At 37.3% G+C, this 17,878-nt stretch overlaps 1 protein-coding gene across 4 annotated transcripts in view; it reads right to left on the bottom strand.

Moving 5' to 3' along the window:
* Positions 1 to 17,878, bottom strand: part of xrcc4 (X-ray repair complementing defective repair in Chinese hamster cells 4) — a 442,595-nt gene that overhangs the window by 406,053 nt on the left and 18,664 nt on the right. For 2 of the 4 annotated variants that reach the window (XM_039759284.1, XM_039759287.1), the window contains exons 1-2: positions 7,018 to 7,140; positions 4,733 to 4,886 (exon numbers count right to left, since the gene is read on the bottom strand). In XM_039759284.1, the coding sequence (XP_039615218.1) occupies positions 4,733 to 4,886; positions 7,018 to 7,077 (214 nt within the window). In that variant the 5' untranslated portion in view covers positions 7,078 to 7,140. Of the gene's footprint in view, positions 1 to 4,732; positions 4,887 to 7,017; positions 7,141 to 17,878 lie in introns of those variants that run through there. The other 2 variants (XM_039759288.1, XM_039759286.1) reach the window with 2 other exon arrangements.

The raw sequence follows: 17,878 nt of genomic DNA, 5'->3' as shown, positions 1-17,878 counted from the left end.
ATGTTTTCCCAGTGTTATGCTGGCTGGGAAAGGCTCCAGCAGACCCCCACAACCCTGTTCAGAACTAAGTGGATTTAAAAGTACCTGAATGACAAAGAAATAAGGAACAAAAGCCATATTCCATGACCCATTTAATTATTTATGCATGTTATTATTCATTTAGTGTCACATTTCACAATACTTTTATTTATTTTCATTTTATTTATTTGCGTATTTATCCATGCATCCATTCAATTTCTAAACCAACTTTATCCTGTGCAGAGGCAGAGTCAAGGGGCAGCTGGAGTGTATCCCAGGAAGCATAAAACACTTTTCTTTTGTCTGTGCCAATTAAATATCACATAAATCTCATTCATCAGATTACAGTGTGCCAACTTTGCCAGTCAGTATGACCCATGTAACCATATTGAGACAAGAAAAACTCAACTGATATTTTAAAAAAGGCATCCATCTTGTCACAAAGTTATAAAAATTAAGGTGGTCCAGTACCATTTAAACCTTTACGATGGCAATTGAGCATCACAGTGAAATCTATTCATTGGATATGGCACATTTGCCAGCCAATTTGACCCATGAAATCACTTTGGGCCAGGCAAATCTCAACTGCAACATTAAAAAAGGAATCTTTTCACAAAGCTAAGAAAATAAGGGTGACAAAACGCTGCACAACTCTATAACCATCAAAGTAAATCCTAGACATTAAAAACAGGAATGTGACAAATTTACCAGTCAATTTGAGACATTCACATTAATCTGTGCAATACTCAACTGAAACTTAAAGAAACTGTAACATAGCAAATACAATAACATGTTCTAAAGACACCCTATCTAAGAAAAAGAACTACACAAGAAGAACACCCTGTCTAAACAATCCTTTAAGCAGGATAAAGCAAGAAACTGGCATGGGACAGGCCCTTAAGCAAATCTCAAGGACATCAAGCTGCAGGTTTTACACAGTGAGTGATGGTAAGAAAGCCATTTCTAAAATTGTTAAAAGTGTGAAATATACACAATTTAATGTTTCAATGTACTCTGATATTAAGGCTTAGAATGTGAGACTTGCTTTTACTTCAGCCATTAAGCTGTGCTTGAAGCTGTTGTCCTGTGCAGTGCCTATCACATAAACTGTTGACTTTTTCCCGTCTGAGTTTCCTCCAGTTTCCAAATTCCTCTAGATGATGTAGGAAAATATGCTCAGTGACACCTTGATTTTCTTTACAGTTTCTCTAAATAAGAGATCTACATTTTTAATGATTGTAATGGTCTGTATGTCTTCTTTTTTTCTCACTATTATGACAACAAAACATGCTTCAGAGGGTGTAGCAACAGAGTTTGTTTGAACATTTCCTTTTTACAGACAATTTTTTTAATATTCAATAAACATTGCTGTCAATAAGGATACCGAGTTGAAAATTTTTTGATAAAATTCCAATGGACCTGCAGCTTGAAATCAATTTATGGTATCTTTAATTTTCAGTGAACCTCAGAGGCTTATGAAGCCCTTCTATGTGGAGTTCTTGAGTTGTGATATTTTTATTCTTTTAAAGAAGTTCTTGTCATGAGCTTCACCATCTTTACACTGAGAGGAATATAAGGACCAATAAATGTGGATCTGAAATGTCCTTTAAATGTGTTATTTGTAGGGGCTCCCTGTTTTTTGAGCGATTCATTGTCAATCTGCATACTTTTGCCTCAAACCGGCTGTTTATGTATTTTCTGTGCTAAGGTCTTATTTGCCCGTTTTCCATGTTCATAATGTTGCTGATATGACAAAAAAATACATTAACTGGTTTCATTCATAGTCACAATATTAAATTCCAATTGTAGAGGCAACCTTATTTCATGATTTAGCATATTCTTAAACAGTACTAAAATTTTAGTAATCTGCTCTGATGTGTTTCTAGTGTGCAAGTTTTTTTATGTGACCATATAATTTGTCTTCTTAAAACTGTTGTCAGTGTTTCCCAGAGCATATTCACAGTAAACTCTGGGAAACATTGATCTCTAAGAAAATTTTACTTTTTATGGAAATAAATTTAGCAAATCTGTTATCAGCTAGCATTAATGGAATAAGACAACAGTCATAAATTAGATGCATAGGCCATACTGATTTGAGCTCTTAAACAAAAGCACTAAAGTCACTGGTAACAAAAGCTTCATTCTGCAAGATTTAAATGGGGACAGGAAGTTATCTAAATCTCTCTCTATATACACGTCCGTCTGTCTGTCTGCTTTTCACCAGAGAACTACTTAACAAATTTAGATTGGGTTTTTCTTCTATAAATTGCTTGAACATTCCAGTTGATTTTGCCACTTCTGTCAACTCGCCAAGTATCATAGTTTGCTTGCAGGATGATTTATTCACACTAATCCGAGACAGAAGCTGAGAGCTGAGGGGAGGGTGAAGCATAAAATCAGAAGTGGGGAGTTGGGCGGGGTCCTGCTCAGATTTAGATTAGGTTTTTTCCAATAAATTGCTTGAACATTCTGGTTGATTTTACAAATTCTCTCATCCCGCTAAGCATCATAGTTTGGTTGCGGTACGGATTTATTTGTGTGGATCTGAGAGAGGCTGCCAACTTCGAAGGGAGGGGCCCTCCTTATTCACACGCCAGCCTCCATCTAAGTCAGTCTACCTCTCGCCACGTGTTGGAGCATACCTTGTCTCTGCTTAGCTAGTGTTACCTGTTTGTTTAACAGACAATTATCATCAACCAATTGTTAATGAGTAACGTTTGACGTTTTTGAGAGAAAAATAAGAACTGTGCGTTTTCAGAAGGTAGCTGCTAATTGCCAGAGATATCACGGCCACAAGTCAGAGCAGCTCTCCCATCAAAGTTGAACACGATCAGATACAGTGCCAATGCTTGACCTTCAAGCATACCTATCTTCCACTTGGCCAGAATTAAATTTTTTTGTTATTTATTTTTAAAGTTATACATGCTTCACTACTACGTTGGCGGAGCCGTGGGGGACAGCTAGTTATAAATAAAAATAAAATAAAGAGTTCTTTAGTAACTGTGATGTACTGATGAAAAGAAAGAATATTCTGTTGAATTTAGATATAGAAATCTCCATGAGTCAGAGAGACACTATAACTTAATGAGTCCTTATATTGGGAACTAATACAAGTATTTTAAGCACAATTGTCTTTCATTCGTGCTTGATGTATGGATATCAGTTAAAATTCATTTAGATGCATCTGCACCATATATGCAGCATCCTTCAGAGTCTAAGGTTACAAATAGAATTGCTTTGTGGATTAAAGCAGAGGGAAACATTTTAGCAACCCCATTTCTATCCTCCATTAAGATGCTACCTTTTGCTTCCATCTATCTGTTTTTATTGTTATACAACAATATATAAATCAGACTACTGAAAAAAGGCAAAGGAAACATTTGCATTAAGTGCTGTTAAAGACAAAATTACAATATTACAGTATTAGGGGGCTTCGGAACCCTGCTCACTTCACTCGCCAACCCCCCCAGCCTGCAGTACGCACCAGCAATTTCGCGTCTCTGCCGCTAGCAAACAACAAAACTTTTAATTCTCACAGATAGGCCTCTTCATTGGGAAGAACACAACTGTACTTTTCCCTGAAGGCAATATGAATTAGACGAACTACAAGACTCAGACTTAAAGTTTAAAGCCAAACAATATCTACATACTTCTGTCATATCCCCTATGTCCATATATTCGATCTCTTTTTGCTTTTACCATTTCGTCAATATCGCATTGAATTTTGATTCCGTGTTTGGAATTACATTGTGAAAATGCAACGTATAACTGCCCGTGAATGAATATCATTTCTTTCTCTCTACACAAACACAAACTTCTACTCACACAAATGAGAAATGATTGAACCGTGTGCGTGGTTGTAAACGTTTTAGATGTGGGCAGGACTTTTCCAAATCTCTTTCCATAAAGTCTTGTCTCATGGGGCTTGAAATTTTCTCTCATGGGATTTCACTTTCACCAAACAACAAATCTTTTAATTCTTGTGGATGCGCCTCTTCATTGGGAAGAAACACTACTTTTCCCTGATAGCAAAACGAATTAGACAATCTACAAGTCTTCGAGTTCTACTTTGTCATCTACTCTTTGTCTTTTATTTCTGGCCTCGGGCATGGTTAAATCTCTTGGCACAAAGTATTGTCTTGCAGGAGGTGAAAGTGTCTCTCTTCAAAAGATCACGTCTCATTGCAGGATAAAAAGTCTGGTCTCCTGAGATTTTATTATTATAACAAACATTGAATAATTAGGAATGTATTCAGCAAAGAAACCGCACTAACTGGTGAAACTTTGGTTTGAATAAAAAGGAATAAATTAAGTCTAAGTGATAACGTAAATGTAATACTTTAAGTAACATTTAATATTTTAAATATCTATGAAGCTACAGAAGTTAAGGCAGGCCCTGAAAAAGCAGCAGTACTGTATATGTTAATCATCTGTAACCTGTGCACTGAAGTGAAACCTTAAGATCAATAAAGTAATTTACAGATTTTTATCAAAGGCAAGAAAAATGATGCATAGCTAGAGTTCAGTGCAACAATAGCCTTGGTAAAATGCATTTGTTTCCAAAACTTCCATTTACTATTGTGATGGATTCCTGCCTACTATTAGTACTGAAACTAATATAGTATAAAAGTATTTTGGCCAGTTTAATAAATGCATATGATTTTATTTACATGTCAAAACAATAACTTGGTTAAAACAATCAAATTAAACATACCTTGACCTTGCCATGCAGACATTCCATCACAGAGGACAATAGTGAAACCATTTTCTAGTTTTTCTTTCCAGTTCATCTTGAGAAAGTAGGTTTTGTCAGGTTTTGATGATATGGTGATCTTATGTACACTTTGCTCCATTCTTTGTAAATCAATCTGTTTTTAAAATAAAAAAGGACAGCTTGGAAAATTATGATCTGATAGAGTGACCCAAATATACAGTGCATCCGGAAAGTATTCACAGGGCATTACTTTTTCCAGACCTCCAAGACAGGATTGTCTCAAGGCACAAATCTGGGGAGGGTTAGAGAAAAATTTCTGCTGCTTTGAAGGTCCCAATGAGCACAGTGGCCTCCATCATCCGTAAGTGGAAGAAGTTCAAAACCACCAGGACTCTTCCTAGAGCTGGCCAGCCATCTAAACTGAGCGATTGGGGGAGAAGGGCCTTAGTCAGGGAGGTGACCAAGAACCTGATGGTCACTCTGTCACAGCTCCAGAGGTCCTCTGTGGAGAGAGGAGAACCTTCCAGAAGGACAACCATCTCTGCAGCAATCCACCAATCAGGCCTTAATGGTAGAGTGGCCAGATCGAAGCCACTCCTTAGTAAAAGGTACATGGCAGCCCACCTGGAGTTTGCCCAAAGGCACCTGAAGGACTCTCAAACCATGAGAAACAAAATTCTCTGGTCTGATGAGACAAAAATTGAACTCTTTGGTGTGAATGCCAGACGTCATGTTTGGAGGAAACCAGGCACCGCCATCACCAGGCCAATACCATCCCTACAGTGAAGCATGGTGGTGGCAGCATCATGCTGTGGGGATGTTTTTCAGCGGCAGGAACTGGGAGACTAGTCAGGATAAAGGGAAAGATGACTGCAGCAATGTACAGAGACATCCTGGATGAAAACCTGCTCCAGAGCGCTCTTGACCTCAGACTGGGGCGACGGTTCATCTTTCAGCAGGACAACGACCCTAAGCACACAGCCAAGATATCAAAGGAGTGGCTTCAGGACAAGTCTGTGAATGTTTTTGAGTGGCCCAGCCAGAGCACAGATTTGAATCTGATTGAACATCTCTGGAGAGATCTTAAAATGGCTGTGCACCGACGCTTCCCATCCAACCTGATGGAGCTTGAGAGGTGCTGCAAAGAGGAATGGGCGAAACTGGCCAAGGATAGGTGTGCCAAGCTTGTGGCATCATATTCATAAAGACTTGAGGCTGTAATTGCTGCCAAAGGTGCATCGACAAAGTATTGAGCAAAGGCTGCGAATACTTATGTACATGTGATTTCTCAGTTTCTTTATTTTTAATACATTTGCAAAAACCTCAAGTAAGCTTTTCACATTGTCATTATGGGGTGTTGTGTGTAGAATTCTGAGAAAAAAAATGAATTTAATCCATTTTGGAATAAGGCTGTAACATAACAAAATGTGGAAAAAGTGATGCGCTGTGAATACTTTCCAGATGCACTGTATGATATCTAAACACATTTCACACTACTCTTGCAGTATCTAAGAGGTTAGTGTTGTGAAAAAGGCACTATATTGCACCCGACCTGGCACAGACTGACCCAGTGGCACGTGTTAAAGTACACAGACTTTTTATTTTGCACATCTTTTAGATAAGACCATTTCTTGACATCTTCTTGCATAGGGATGCTCTCCCTTTTCACTGGTACAGAGTTCAGTGTGAACACTTCTGGTAAAACAAAAAATGTATTTGCCTCTATCCCACAGGCTTGCAACTTTGTTAAGACTGTACACTTTACTAATTCCTGTCTATTTACTTTGTCACTCTCCACAGTGTTGATGTAGATGTGAGATTTCTTCTAGAAAGCTTTAACTGCTCTTGAAAACTTTCTGTGCAAAATGTAACTGAGCTGCTAGAGTCTTTTAGTGCATATGTTTCTACACATTTTTCACTCATTTCAGACTTAACTTCAGCTGGAGTCACAGGTAAGACACACTCTTTACTGGTCCCGGTATCATACAAGTCTCTAGTTCCACAGAAAAATGGTCAGAAGAAATGTGCGTTTTCCTTTTTAGGAGATGTGGCTTTATCGTCGGTGCCTTTTTCCTTATTCATATGCAGAATGACTAAATGTAAATGAGAACATATTTGGCATTTAATCTTTTCTTCACAGTCTTTACTAAGATGTCCTTGTTTAAGGCAATTAAAGCATAAGCCTTTAGATTTCACAAAGTCAATTTTACTTTAATAAGTTAGTTTCTGAATTGCACTGCATTCGTCATGATTGTGATTTTCATTGCAAAAAAGACAGTGCTTACCGCTTGTACGTCCAGCCGTCTCCGCCTTTTTGACCGAGATGTCTGTATCCCTTTTTTCATCAACAGCAGAAAAGTTTGTAGTGGAACTGCTTTCCCTCAGGACGCCTTTCAAAGGATACTTCTCTTGATCAGTCTTATCCTATTCCTTCTTGAGGGTATGGCTTTGTAGAACTGAACCATACACAGGGTCCAAAGCTGATGTTATCTGTTCATCCAGAAAGTTCACTGGATCGGATGAGAAGGGTTCATCTGCTCTCCGTACTTTCAATACGCTGAACTTTGCATTGCCACAGTGATAGTAGGTCTTGAGGAAGTTTGGCGGCTATAGTACGAAGGGTATCATTACTTTTAAACTGTTATCCGCTTTGTAAGTTAGGCATAATGTTCGTACATCCACCAAGAAAGATCGCATAAATCGCTCAGTCCTTCTCCATCATTTGGCTTTATTTGTGGACACCCTTTGGCTTTTCTCATATATGCATCTGGTTTCCGTAAAGACTTTTGAGCTTCATTCTGGTTTTTTGGTAGCCTTCTAACTGTGACAAGTATTTACAGTTTTTAACAATCTCGTTAGGTGAACCTTTAGTAAACTGTACCAAGAAGTCCAATTTATCTTGCAGATTTCCTATCACCTCATCGATATCTCTGTCAAATGCTCCAATAAAATCCACATATTTCAAGGGATCACCGTCAAATATTGGAATCTTTCTGTATGGCACATAAGGCACTTGAGTCTTGTGCTGCTGTTCTTTCTGTTGATCGTAACGCTTATCATAAAGTGGTTGCTGAGGATTATTTTTACTTTCATTGTTACGTGGAAAGATACAAATGCTTGCAACTTGTGGCTTTCCAGTTTTCACATCTGGTATCTGATTAACATTTAAAGATTTAGTTTATCTGGACTGTGATTGCGTTCTTTAAGAGCTCTCAATTTTACATCAGATTCTGCGATAACTACTTCCAACGCCAACTGATCTCTTTTAGCTTTCAACTGTGATTCAACAGCTTCTCTTTGGTCTTTCAACTTCATCTCTTCCATATATACAGCCTGTTGTCTTCTTTGGTTCTCTGCTGTAGCCAACAGCACAGCATGTGCTGCCTCTTGAACTTACACGACTTTTAGTTTTTGCAGAAACTGCAGGGGAAATATCATCTTTCATTCTGTAAACCCTGACCAGAAAAGTCAGGTTGCTGGTTGAGGCTTTTATTTTGACTTACATCTATAATCCATTCCATTCAATATCCCAAAAATGTACATATAGTTTTCATTTTAGCATCAAAATCCCTTTGTATCATTTTCCATGCATCTTCATTGCTCTGGAAGGATAAAAGTTTATCATTTAACCATTTGTATTCCAATCTCAAGTTGTAGAAGTCATTCTTGATAATTGATTCTATAGGTTCACAGCTAAATTCCTTCTTTTGTAAATTCTTTACGACCTTCATCATACTAGATATTTGTTTGTATTTGTAGTCTATCTCTAACTGAAGATTAGTTGTCACTGAATTGAACGGCTTTCTGTCATCTTGGAGATGGTCCTCTGTGACGTCATAATCAATGTGACTTCTACTCATGCCACTCAGACTTTCACTCGGCGTTTGATATTTCCTCTGGCTTCCAGAATCAGATGCCAAGACAATCCCATAAGGTATTTAAACTCCTTTATAATTTATACAGTCTCTCGAGGAGCAATAGCAATTCTCAAATATGTCCTACTTTGATCAAAAACAAAGATTAAAAGTACCTGTCAAGTCTTTTCAAGTTGTCGTTGCTTTCTTTCGTCGCAGTCCTGTTTCAGGTTTAGAACACGCAAGTTTCTTTTAATCCAAGGCAGTTTTCAAGCTTTCAATCTCAGGCAGGTTTTAAACTTTAGTGTAGCTGCCGAAGTATAAGGCGAGATCAAGCACGGGTAAAACGTGTGCCGAAAGAAATCTCTCAGTCCAAAACTTTGTTTTAAAAATATTTAATTAAAGTTAAAAGCAAATAATCCACACAAGAATAAAGAAAAAATGTATCTTCTCTAAACTTAGCTTTTCTTGAGAAACTTTAGTTATTTCTGTACTTAAAAGTTCTTTACTTCTTCTTCTATACTGAAAGATTCTTAACTTCTTCTATACTTAAAAGTTCTTAATTTCTTCTTCTGCATGCCTTAAGCATAAGGCTCTGCACTTAAATAAGCGTGTTTTCTTACAAGTTACTTCACACGCTCAAAAGGTTCATAGGCCCGTAGGCATGGGCTATGCCTTACACATGGCAAGGCTGGTCACTAACTGAAGAATAATGTTTAGTCAAAGCAGATAGAAATAGCTAGAATATACCAATTTTACTCAACCAATGGGGTTTTTTAGGGACCACCCATAGATTAGACATTGTCATCTAGTAAAATATTTACGAATCTTGTATAACTAGGAAATGGCTTTTACACTGTGAAAGGGTGAAGGTGAAAAATCAGATAAAATGCAGATACGGTTATTTTCAAATATAATCTCTTGTTTCAGTCTGAAGTGACATCAGATTAATCTTTGACTGTAATTCATTGAAGCATACAATGAAGCTTTTAGGTTTTGAGGCATTCAATCCACATATGCAGTAAGCTGCCGATATCCTGGTGTCTGATTTGAAGTCCTCTCCAATTTGAGAAAATGATTCACCGATGAATTTCACTGGGTTTTGGCTTTCACTGTTTTTTTCTGGGAGACCTTCACTATTATTTCTTCTATATCCGTCTTCCAGCACAGCTAGTCTGTCTCCAAGCACTTTGCATACAGATTCAGTATCCATTGCTTTTTCATCAGCAGCAGATGCCATTTTTCGACTATTTCCATACGTGTTGTGAACGCTTGCTTAACATCTTCAAGCTGAGCATCAAATGCTCTAAATTTATATTCAATCTTACTCACACTTTCCTGTATTTTTTCTTCAATTTTTTTAGCATTCCATTAAAGGTTGCCTCAAAGTGATTGCTTAAACGTTTCTCCAAGTCTTTAAAAACCTAAAACAGCTTATCATTTGTCATGTTTGTTTCCTTTATATCCTTCCTTATATCCGTTGTATTCTTCTTTATCTCATTTATGTCCTCTCCGAATGTTGTAGTTATTGTAACGATTACCGTGGCGATCGTTACCTTTGACTTGGACTGTTCATGACAGTCTCTCTGTGCTCCAAGGGAGGAGTAGCAAGCCAAGTTGGAGTCATAGCCACCGACTCGCAATAGGTAGATTAGGTAGTTGGAGGCGATGCTGTGGCGTCAGGTCCTGGAAGATCCACTGTTACACCTAACTGTTCCAAGTCAGTCTCTGCCAGGCCGTACCTTGAACTTGAGGCTTGTTTAGACTTGGATGAAGCTTTAGCTGTCTTTTCTGTTTCTTTCTGAGCTTTTCTCCTGCCAGTCATGCTTATATACTCTTACATATGTTGTAATGAAGCCCCTCAAATTGTGTAAATACAGGATACCTCATTTTTTAAAAAAAAAGAAGGAAAAATAACACCTCTGCTAGAGGAGTTCCATCTCAGATGAATCTCTCGAAACAGACAAGACTATCTACCTCTCAAACAGTGCATGTTTAAGAGATAAGAACTACAATTAGCCACAGACCCTCCAAAACCAACAACTAAAAACAGTACATCAACCAGTCCATGTATACACTTCAGCTCATATGGAATTTATTTCAGTCATCATGAACCTATTTGGAAAGCTTATTTGGACTCAGATTTTAACTACATGATATTGTAAAATGCTATTAAAAGCATGTATTTTTATTTATTCTACTAATATATGTACTGTAATTATATTCCATTACCAGTTATTTTTAAGTATGACTGACTGTTACAAAAATAAATAAAACTATAACAGATGACTCCTTAATGAAACAACTAAACAAAAATTTATAATGCTCTGACTTTCAAAACTGTTATCCAAATCCCAAACACACCTGAATGTTATGCTGTGTGTACATTTTCTTACATGTTTCCATTTTTAGATCCACTAGTTTTTTCAGTGTATGGTCTCAGTAGATATAGAGAGACAAAAAAGCAAGCATAGAACAATTGACTCCTAATTTTTGATTATAAATATTTTGGATGAATCGCAAGAGGTTAAGTTCTACATCATGGACAAGGCATAGTAATTAGAGAGGCAAAATAAATCAAACTTTATAATAAACACCAGGAAAAAAACTTAAGAATCCAATGTATAGTATAGCAGCATGAAGTGTACGGCATACTAAAACTATGTTCAATATGTGTCTTCACAAAAACATTTACCATGAACTGTTCTGAAACCTATATAAGCTCATTCCTCACCTTAAAAACAAAAAGTGGAAATACATTTTAGTGAATCTGGAGAGAGACGAGAAAAGTACACTGTGTGCACAATTATTAGGCAAGTTGTATTTTTGAGGATTAATTTTAATATGGAACAAACACAGTCAATCCAAAATGTTAATAAACCTGAAACCTGAATGTTTCACAACGGAAATGTTAGTGTGAACATCATCAGGGGAATACATATGTGCGCACGATTATTAGGCAACTATTAGTGTGCAGATTTATTATGCAACTAAAGGAAAAATGAAAATTTTCCCATCTCACTTGTTTATTTTCATCTGTTATAGTGAGAATAATAAACAAACACCTCAAAATTTACAAATAAACATCTCTGACATTTCAAAAAATCAATCAATCAATCAATGACCAATATAGCCACCCATCTTTCCAATAACAGTCATAAGCCTTTCCATTCATGGAGTCTGTCAGTTTCTTGATCTGTTGACGATCAGCTTTTTGTGGAGCAGTGACTACAGCCTCCCAGACACTCTTCAGAGAGGTGTATTGTTTTTCTCCCCCGTAAATCTAGCGTTTAAGAAGTGCCCACAAGTTCTCGATAGGGTTTAGGTCAGATGAGGAAGGGGGGCCATGTCATTATTCCTTCATCTTTAAGGCCTTTACTGGCTGGCCACGCAGTGGAGAACTTCGATGCAAGTGATGGAGCATTGGCCTGCATAAAAATCATGGTCTTTTCCTGTATCACTGTTTGAAGAAAGTGTCTTCGAAAAACTGGCAGTAGGTTTGGGAGTTGATTTTGAGTTCATCTTCAATGCAAAAAGGTCCAACTAGCTCATCTTTAAAAATACCAGCTCATACCAGTACCCCACCTCCACGTTGGAGTGGAGCTCTGTGCCCATTACTGATCCACAGGTCCATCCATCTGGTCCATCAAGAGTCACTCTCATCTCATCGGTCCATAAAACCTTTGAAAAAATCTGTCTTCAGATATTTCTTGGCCCAGTTTTGACGTTTCAACTTATGTTTCTTGTTCAGTGGTGGTTGGGTTTCAGCCCTCCTTACCTTGGCCATGTCTTTGAGCACTGAACACCTTGTACTTCTGGGCACTCCAGGTAGGTTGCAGCTCTGGAATATGAAAGTACTGGAGGATAATGGGTTCCTGGTAGCTTCACGTTTGATTCTTCTCAAATCTTTGGCAGCTAATTTGCATCTTTTGTTCTCAACACGTTTCTTGCGACCCTGTTGACTATTTGCAACAAAATGTTTGATGGTTCTGTGATCACACACCAATATCTTAGCAATTCCAAAAGTGCTGCATCCCTCTGAAAGACTTTTTACAATTTTTGACTTTTCAGAGTCAGTTAAATCTCTTTTTTGGCCCGTTTTGCCCGAGGAAAACTAGCTGCCTAATAATTCTGCACACCTTGATATAGGGTGTTGATCTCCTTAGGCCACACCCTCCCTCATTACACAAATACACATCACCTGACGTGCTTAAATCCAATAAGCATTCAAGTTAATACAGCTTGGAGTTGGAATATACGCATAAAAATGATGATATGGTCAAAATACTCACTTGCCTAATAATTGTGCACACAGTGTATGTAGGTTAAAGAAAAATTGATGCTTTTTAAAGTCATGTAACAAGCAACAAAAGACTAGTAATGAGGAGCTATTGATGATAACAATAGTATGATGTTGATTCTGACAACAACATAAAGTCAGTTAAAAATTAAAGTAGTTGATGGATTCAAATGTAGCAAGAAACACAGTACACCAGGGCTGACAGAAACATTCTGAATGAGTTAGAATTCAGATGCAGGCAGCTCTGCCAATAAGGTAATGCAACAGTCCATCTTGGAAAGGAGAGAAGGGTAAACAGATGACAGATATATGTAGCAAACAAGGGGTATATCTTGAGAATACAAAAGAAAGCAATAGTGAGACAGCTGTTATATGTGATGGGTGTAGGATAGTTCCCATCATCCTATATTTCAGGTTCCTTATAACAGAAGACGATGAAAAGGTGACTTGGTTTTGAGCAATTTTAAGAGAAAGATATGTGGAGACAGAGGTATAAAGTAGGATCATAATACTTAGTATTAGTGATAGTATAACATTGCATTTAAAATCGAAAATATTTCCACACAGAACAATGACAACACACAGATAAATTAATGCAAATATAATTACTGACTGAACAGTAATAACTTTATTCTAAATTATTTTCTTTTCTTATTCCAGCTGTTTCAGAAGTTGTAATCAAGTACAAAGCCCATAGAGTTTAGATGGTTTAGCAGAATTAATGCAATGTTTTAAAACAGTCAGGACAAGGAATGTGAAGTCATATGTGCTAAATCAGAATTTAGAACACATCTTCCTTCACTTTAATGCCCCCCTTATTCGCAATTCATACTCAGTGTGCTTGCCTTTAAAAGACAGCTACTTTCTTTTGCTGCCTAGCTACTGTGCCCAGATGGGTGGCCTCTAAGCCTCCTTTGTAGACACAAACAAACAGTTCATCTCTCTGTCTGTATCACTTGGCTGTTATATAAAACAAGCATAAGATGTCCTCCAGACACAGTTTTCACACTATTTCATTCATTATTTTGCCTCTCAATAAAAACAACATGTAATTTGGCCTGCTCCCACTGCTAATACACCAGGACTATCAATCTAGCACAGGATACAGCAGAGCCGATTACAGTAAAGACTATCCCTCTTATGCTTTTATTATAATCTCAGACAGTGCCTTTTGAAGATTTAGTATCAAGGGGTTCTTAAGCTTAAAGTATATGGTCAAATCTGGGGTTCAGATGTGGAGTTGTTTATTTCGTTCCAATAAAATAGTGCCAAATGCTTTCAACTTATAATACTCTATATCAAATCAATAAAAGCTTTATATACTACACATTACACAAGAGAATAAGGTCAATAACAAGCTATTATTTTATTAATTATTTCATCTAAGGAATAAAGCAAATATACTTCATTTCCAACCAATTTTCTCTTGGGTACATAATTATACCTGAGGTAGTGCTGGGCGGTATGATCAAAATTCTGTATCACGGTATTTTTCAAAATTATACCGGTTTCACAGTATTCGACTGTATTTTTTTCCCCATGCATGAGTGGAAGTTAACCACATTTTCCACTGCAATTACTGCAGTAGACTGGCTAAGAATAACCTATTTCACTGTTATGAGAATTGTACATTGTACAAAAAGACATTTTAATGTGCACACAAGTATTAATACAGGCTTTCATGGCCCCATAAAGTGATACTTTTCAAGGGGGTGGCACTAATGACGAGAAGGAATCACGCTGCATGACAGTTGCAGTCATAATATAGAACCTTTTTATTGAACAAATTTTGCAAACAACTTAAACTATCATTTTGACAACATACTTCAACCATCAAAAAAGGCATTTAGAGGTACCTGTCAAAAGTTGTATTGCACTGAACATATCTTAGAAACGGTATAAATAGTATTTTTTGTAAACCAACTGCACTTTCTATTAATGCTAACAATCTCTGTCCACTGATATGTTAGCTATATGGATTATAATGGCATTGGTTATCTCGATCCACCGCTTGCTTTTTTTGTCGAAGGCAGTACCTCTAGCAAACGCGTCGACAAGTGACATCTGACTCAAGTGTCCTCTAACCTTTTCAGGGAAGGTACCAATCTTAGTTCCATACATTCATGGTACTCCAAAGGTGGTGCAAAACATTGCTCATGTTGCCGCCTCCGGTGACAACTTTAGCTTGACAGCATTTGCAGTAAATAGTTGTTTGGTCCACATTCAACCTTTTAAAACCAAAATATCTCCACACAGCAGACACGTGTCATCATGTTTAACTTTATTGTCTGCTACAGTTTCGGAATGTTCTCTGTTCATTTTCACCGCTCAATACATCCACTAATGCATGTACTCCATTGCATGTGTATTTAGCAGTGAAAAAGGTGTTGCGGTATAAGAAAATTCTAAATTATAACAAAAACAAAAAACGGTTTTCGGTATGAACCGGTATACCTCCCAGCACTAATCTGAGGTATAAGTAAAAGTCAAAATATAGCAAGGTAGGCTAACAATCACAGTGTTAATACAGTATTATTTGTTAAAATATTTACACAAAGATATATTTTAAGGAAAGCAATGCTTGATGAATTTGCATAACTCCAACTATTTTTTTTCATTAGACAAAATAGAGAAGTGGATAGGATTGTATACAAAGTCTCACAATCTGCAATTAGCAAGAAATAAATTTATGAGTGCATGGGTGGACCACTTGAAGTAAAACAACAAATTGCTTTTACATTTGAACAGGCAGCAGATTCATGAGTAAATTATTTTCCTTTCAGATTTAACCTGAGTTTTTCTAAGTATGTCCTTATTAATATGAGAATCATACTTTAATATCTGGCAAGAAACTGTACATTCTGTGAATTCCACTTATATTCAAATATACATGGTGGGCCATTTATATGGATACACCTTAATAAAATGGGAATGGTTGGTGATATTAACTTCCTGTTTGTGGCACATTAGTATATGTGAGGGGGGAAACTTTTCAAGATGGGTGGTGACCATGGTGGCCATTTGGAAGTCGGCCATTTTGGATCCAACTTTTGTTTTTTCAATAGGAAGAGGGTCATGAGACACATCAAACTTATTGGGAATTTCACAAGAAAAACAATGGTGTGCTTGGTTTTAACATAGCTTTATTCTTTCATGAGTTATTTACAAGTTTCTCTTTGTTTACAGCCATTGACATGTCGCAGAGGTTAACATTTGAGGAGCGGATAGAAATTGTGTTGATGTCTGGTGAACGCAGTAACCGGGTCATTGCAGCAGATTTCAATGCAAGACACCCTACGAGACCACCCATCTCCCATGCTACAGTTAGCAAACTGCTTGCTAAGTTTCGTGAAACTGGTTCAGTGTTGGATTTCAAAAACGTAGACGCATGAAAACTGTCACTAATGAAGAAACATCAGTGGCTGTCCTAGCTTCATTCAGCAAGAGCCCACAGCGTAGCACTCGCCGCATGTCACTGGAGAGTGGCATTAGTCGAACATCCCTTTGGCGGATATTAGCTACTCACAAATGGCACCCTTTACTGCAGCATCTCAACGAGGATGACCCAGATCGGCACACTGAATTTGCAGAATGGGCAAAACAAAAATTGGAACAGGACCCTCAGTTTACGCAGAAGATTTTGTTCAGTGATGAGGCAAACTTTTATGTGAATGGTGAAGTTAACAAACAAAACCACCGCTATTGGTCTGACACTAACCCACATTGGATAGATCCCTCCAAGACTGTTGGAACAAAAAAATTGATGGTATGGTGTGGTATATGGGGTACAAAGATAGTGGGGCCATTCTTCATCAATGGAAACCTCAAGGCCACTGGATATGCAAAATTGCTACATGATGATGTGTTTCCCTCTTTATGCACTGAAGCTGGCACGTTCCCCGAGTTTTTCCAGCAAGATGGTGCACCATCACATTATGGGTGTCAGGTCCGAGCATTCCTAGATGAACAGTTTCCTGGAAAATGGATTGGCCATCGTGGGCCAGTTGAATGGCCCCCAAGGTCTCCCGATCTGACCCCCTTAGACTTTTATCTTTGGGGTCATCTGAAGGCAATTGTCTATGCTGTGAAGATATGAGATGTGCAGCACCTGAAACTACGGATACTGGAAGCCTGTGCTAGCATTTCTCCTGCGGTGTTGCTATCAGTGTGTAAAGAGTGGGAGAAGAGGGTTGCATTGACAATCCAACAGAATGAGCAGCACATTGAACACATTTTATAAGTGGTCAGAAACTTGTAAATAACTCATGAAAGAATAAAGTTACGTTAAAACCAAGCACAACATTGTTTTTCTTGTGAAATTCCCAATAAGTTTGATGTGTCACATGACCCTCTTCCTATTGAAAAAACAAAAGTTGGATCCAAAATGGCCGACTTCCAAATGGCCACCATGGTCACCACCCATCTTGAAAAGTTTCCCCCCTCACATATACTAATGTGCCACAAACAGGAAGTTAATATCACCAACCATTCCCATTTTATTAAGGTGTATCCATATAAATGGCCCACCCTGTATATTGATAAATGATCAATTCCAATACTCATGCCAAGACAGATATATGAGACAAATGTTATTACTTAGTAATAATATACCTGCATTAGATTTACAAAATAACATTTTAAAAACATGACTGATTTATAAGTGACTAGCAGAATACCCGCGCTTCGCAGCGGAGAAGTAGTGTGTTAAAGAAGTTATGAAAAAGAAAAGCAAACATTTTAAAAATAACGTAAGATGATTGTTAATGTAATTGTTTTGTCATTGATATGAGTGTTGTTGTCATATCTATCTATTTATATATATATATATATATATATATATATATATATATATATATATATATATATATATATATATATATATATATAGCAAAATAGCTGCATTGGCAGCGAGAAGTAAAAAGAAAAGGAAACATTTTAATAATAACGTAACATGATTGACAATGTAATTGTTTTGTAATTGTCATGAGTATT

This window comes from Polypterus senegalus, chromosome 7 (genome assembly GCF_016835505.1).
Source record: "Polypterus senegalus isolate Bchr_013 chromosome 7, ASM1683550v1, whole genome shotgun sequence".
In the NCBI taxonomy this organism is placed as follows: Eukaryota; Metazoa; Chordata; class Cladistia; order Polypteriformes; family Polypteridae; genus Polypterus; species Polypterus senegalus.
This window is presented reverse-complemented; position numbering and strand designations above follow the sequence as displayed.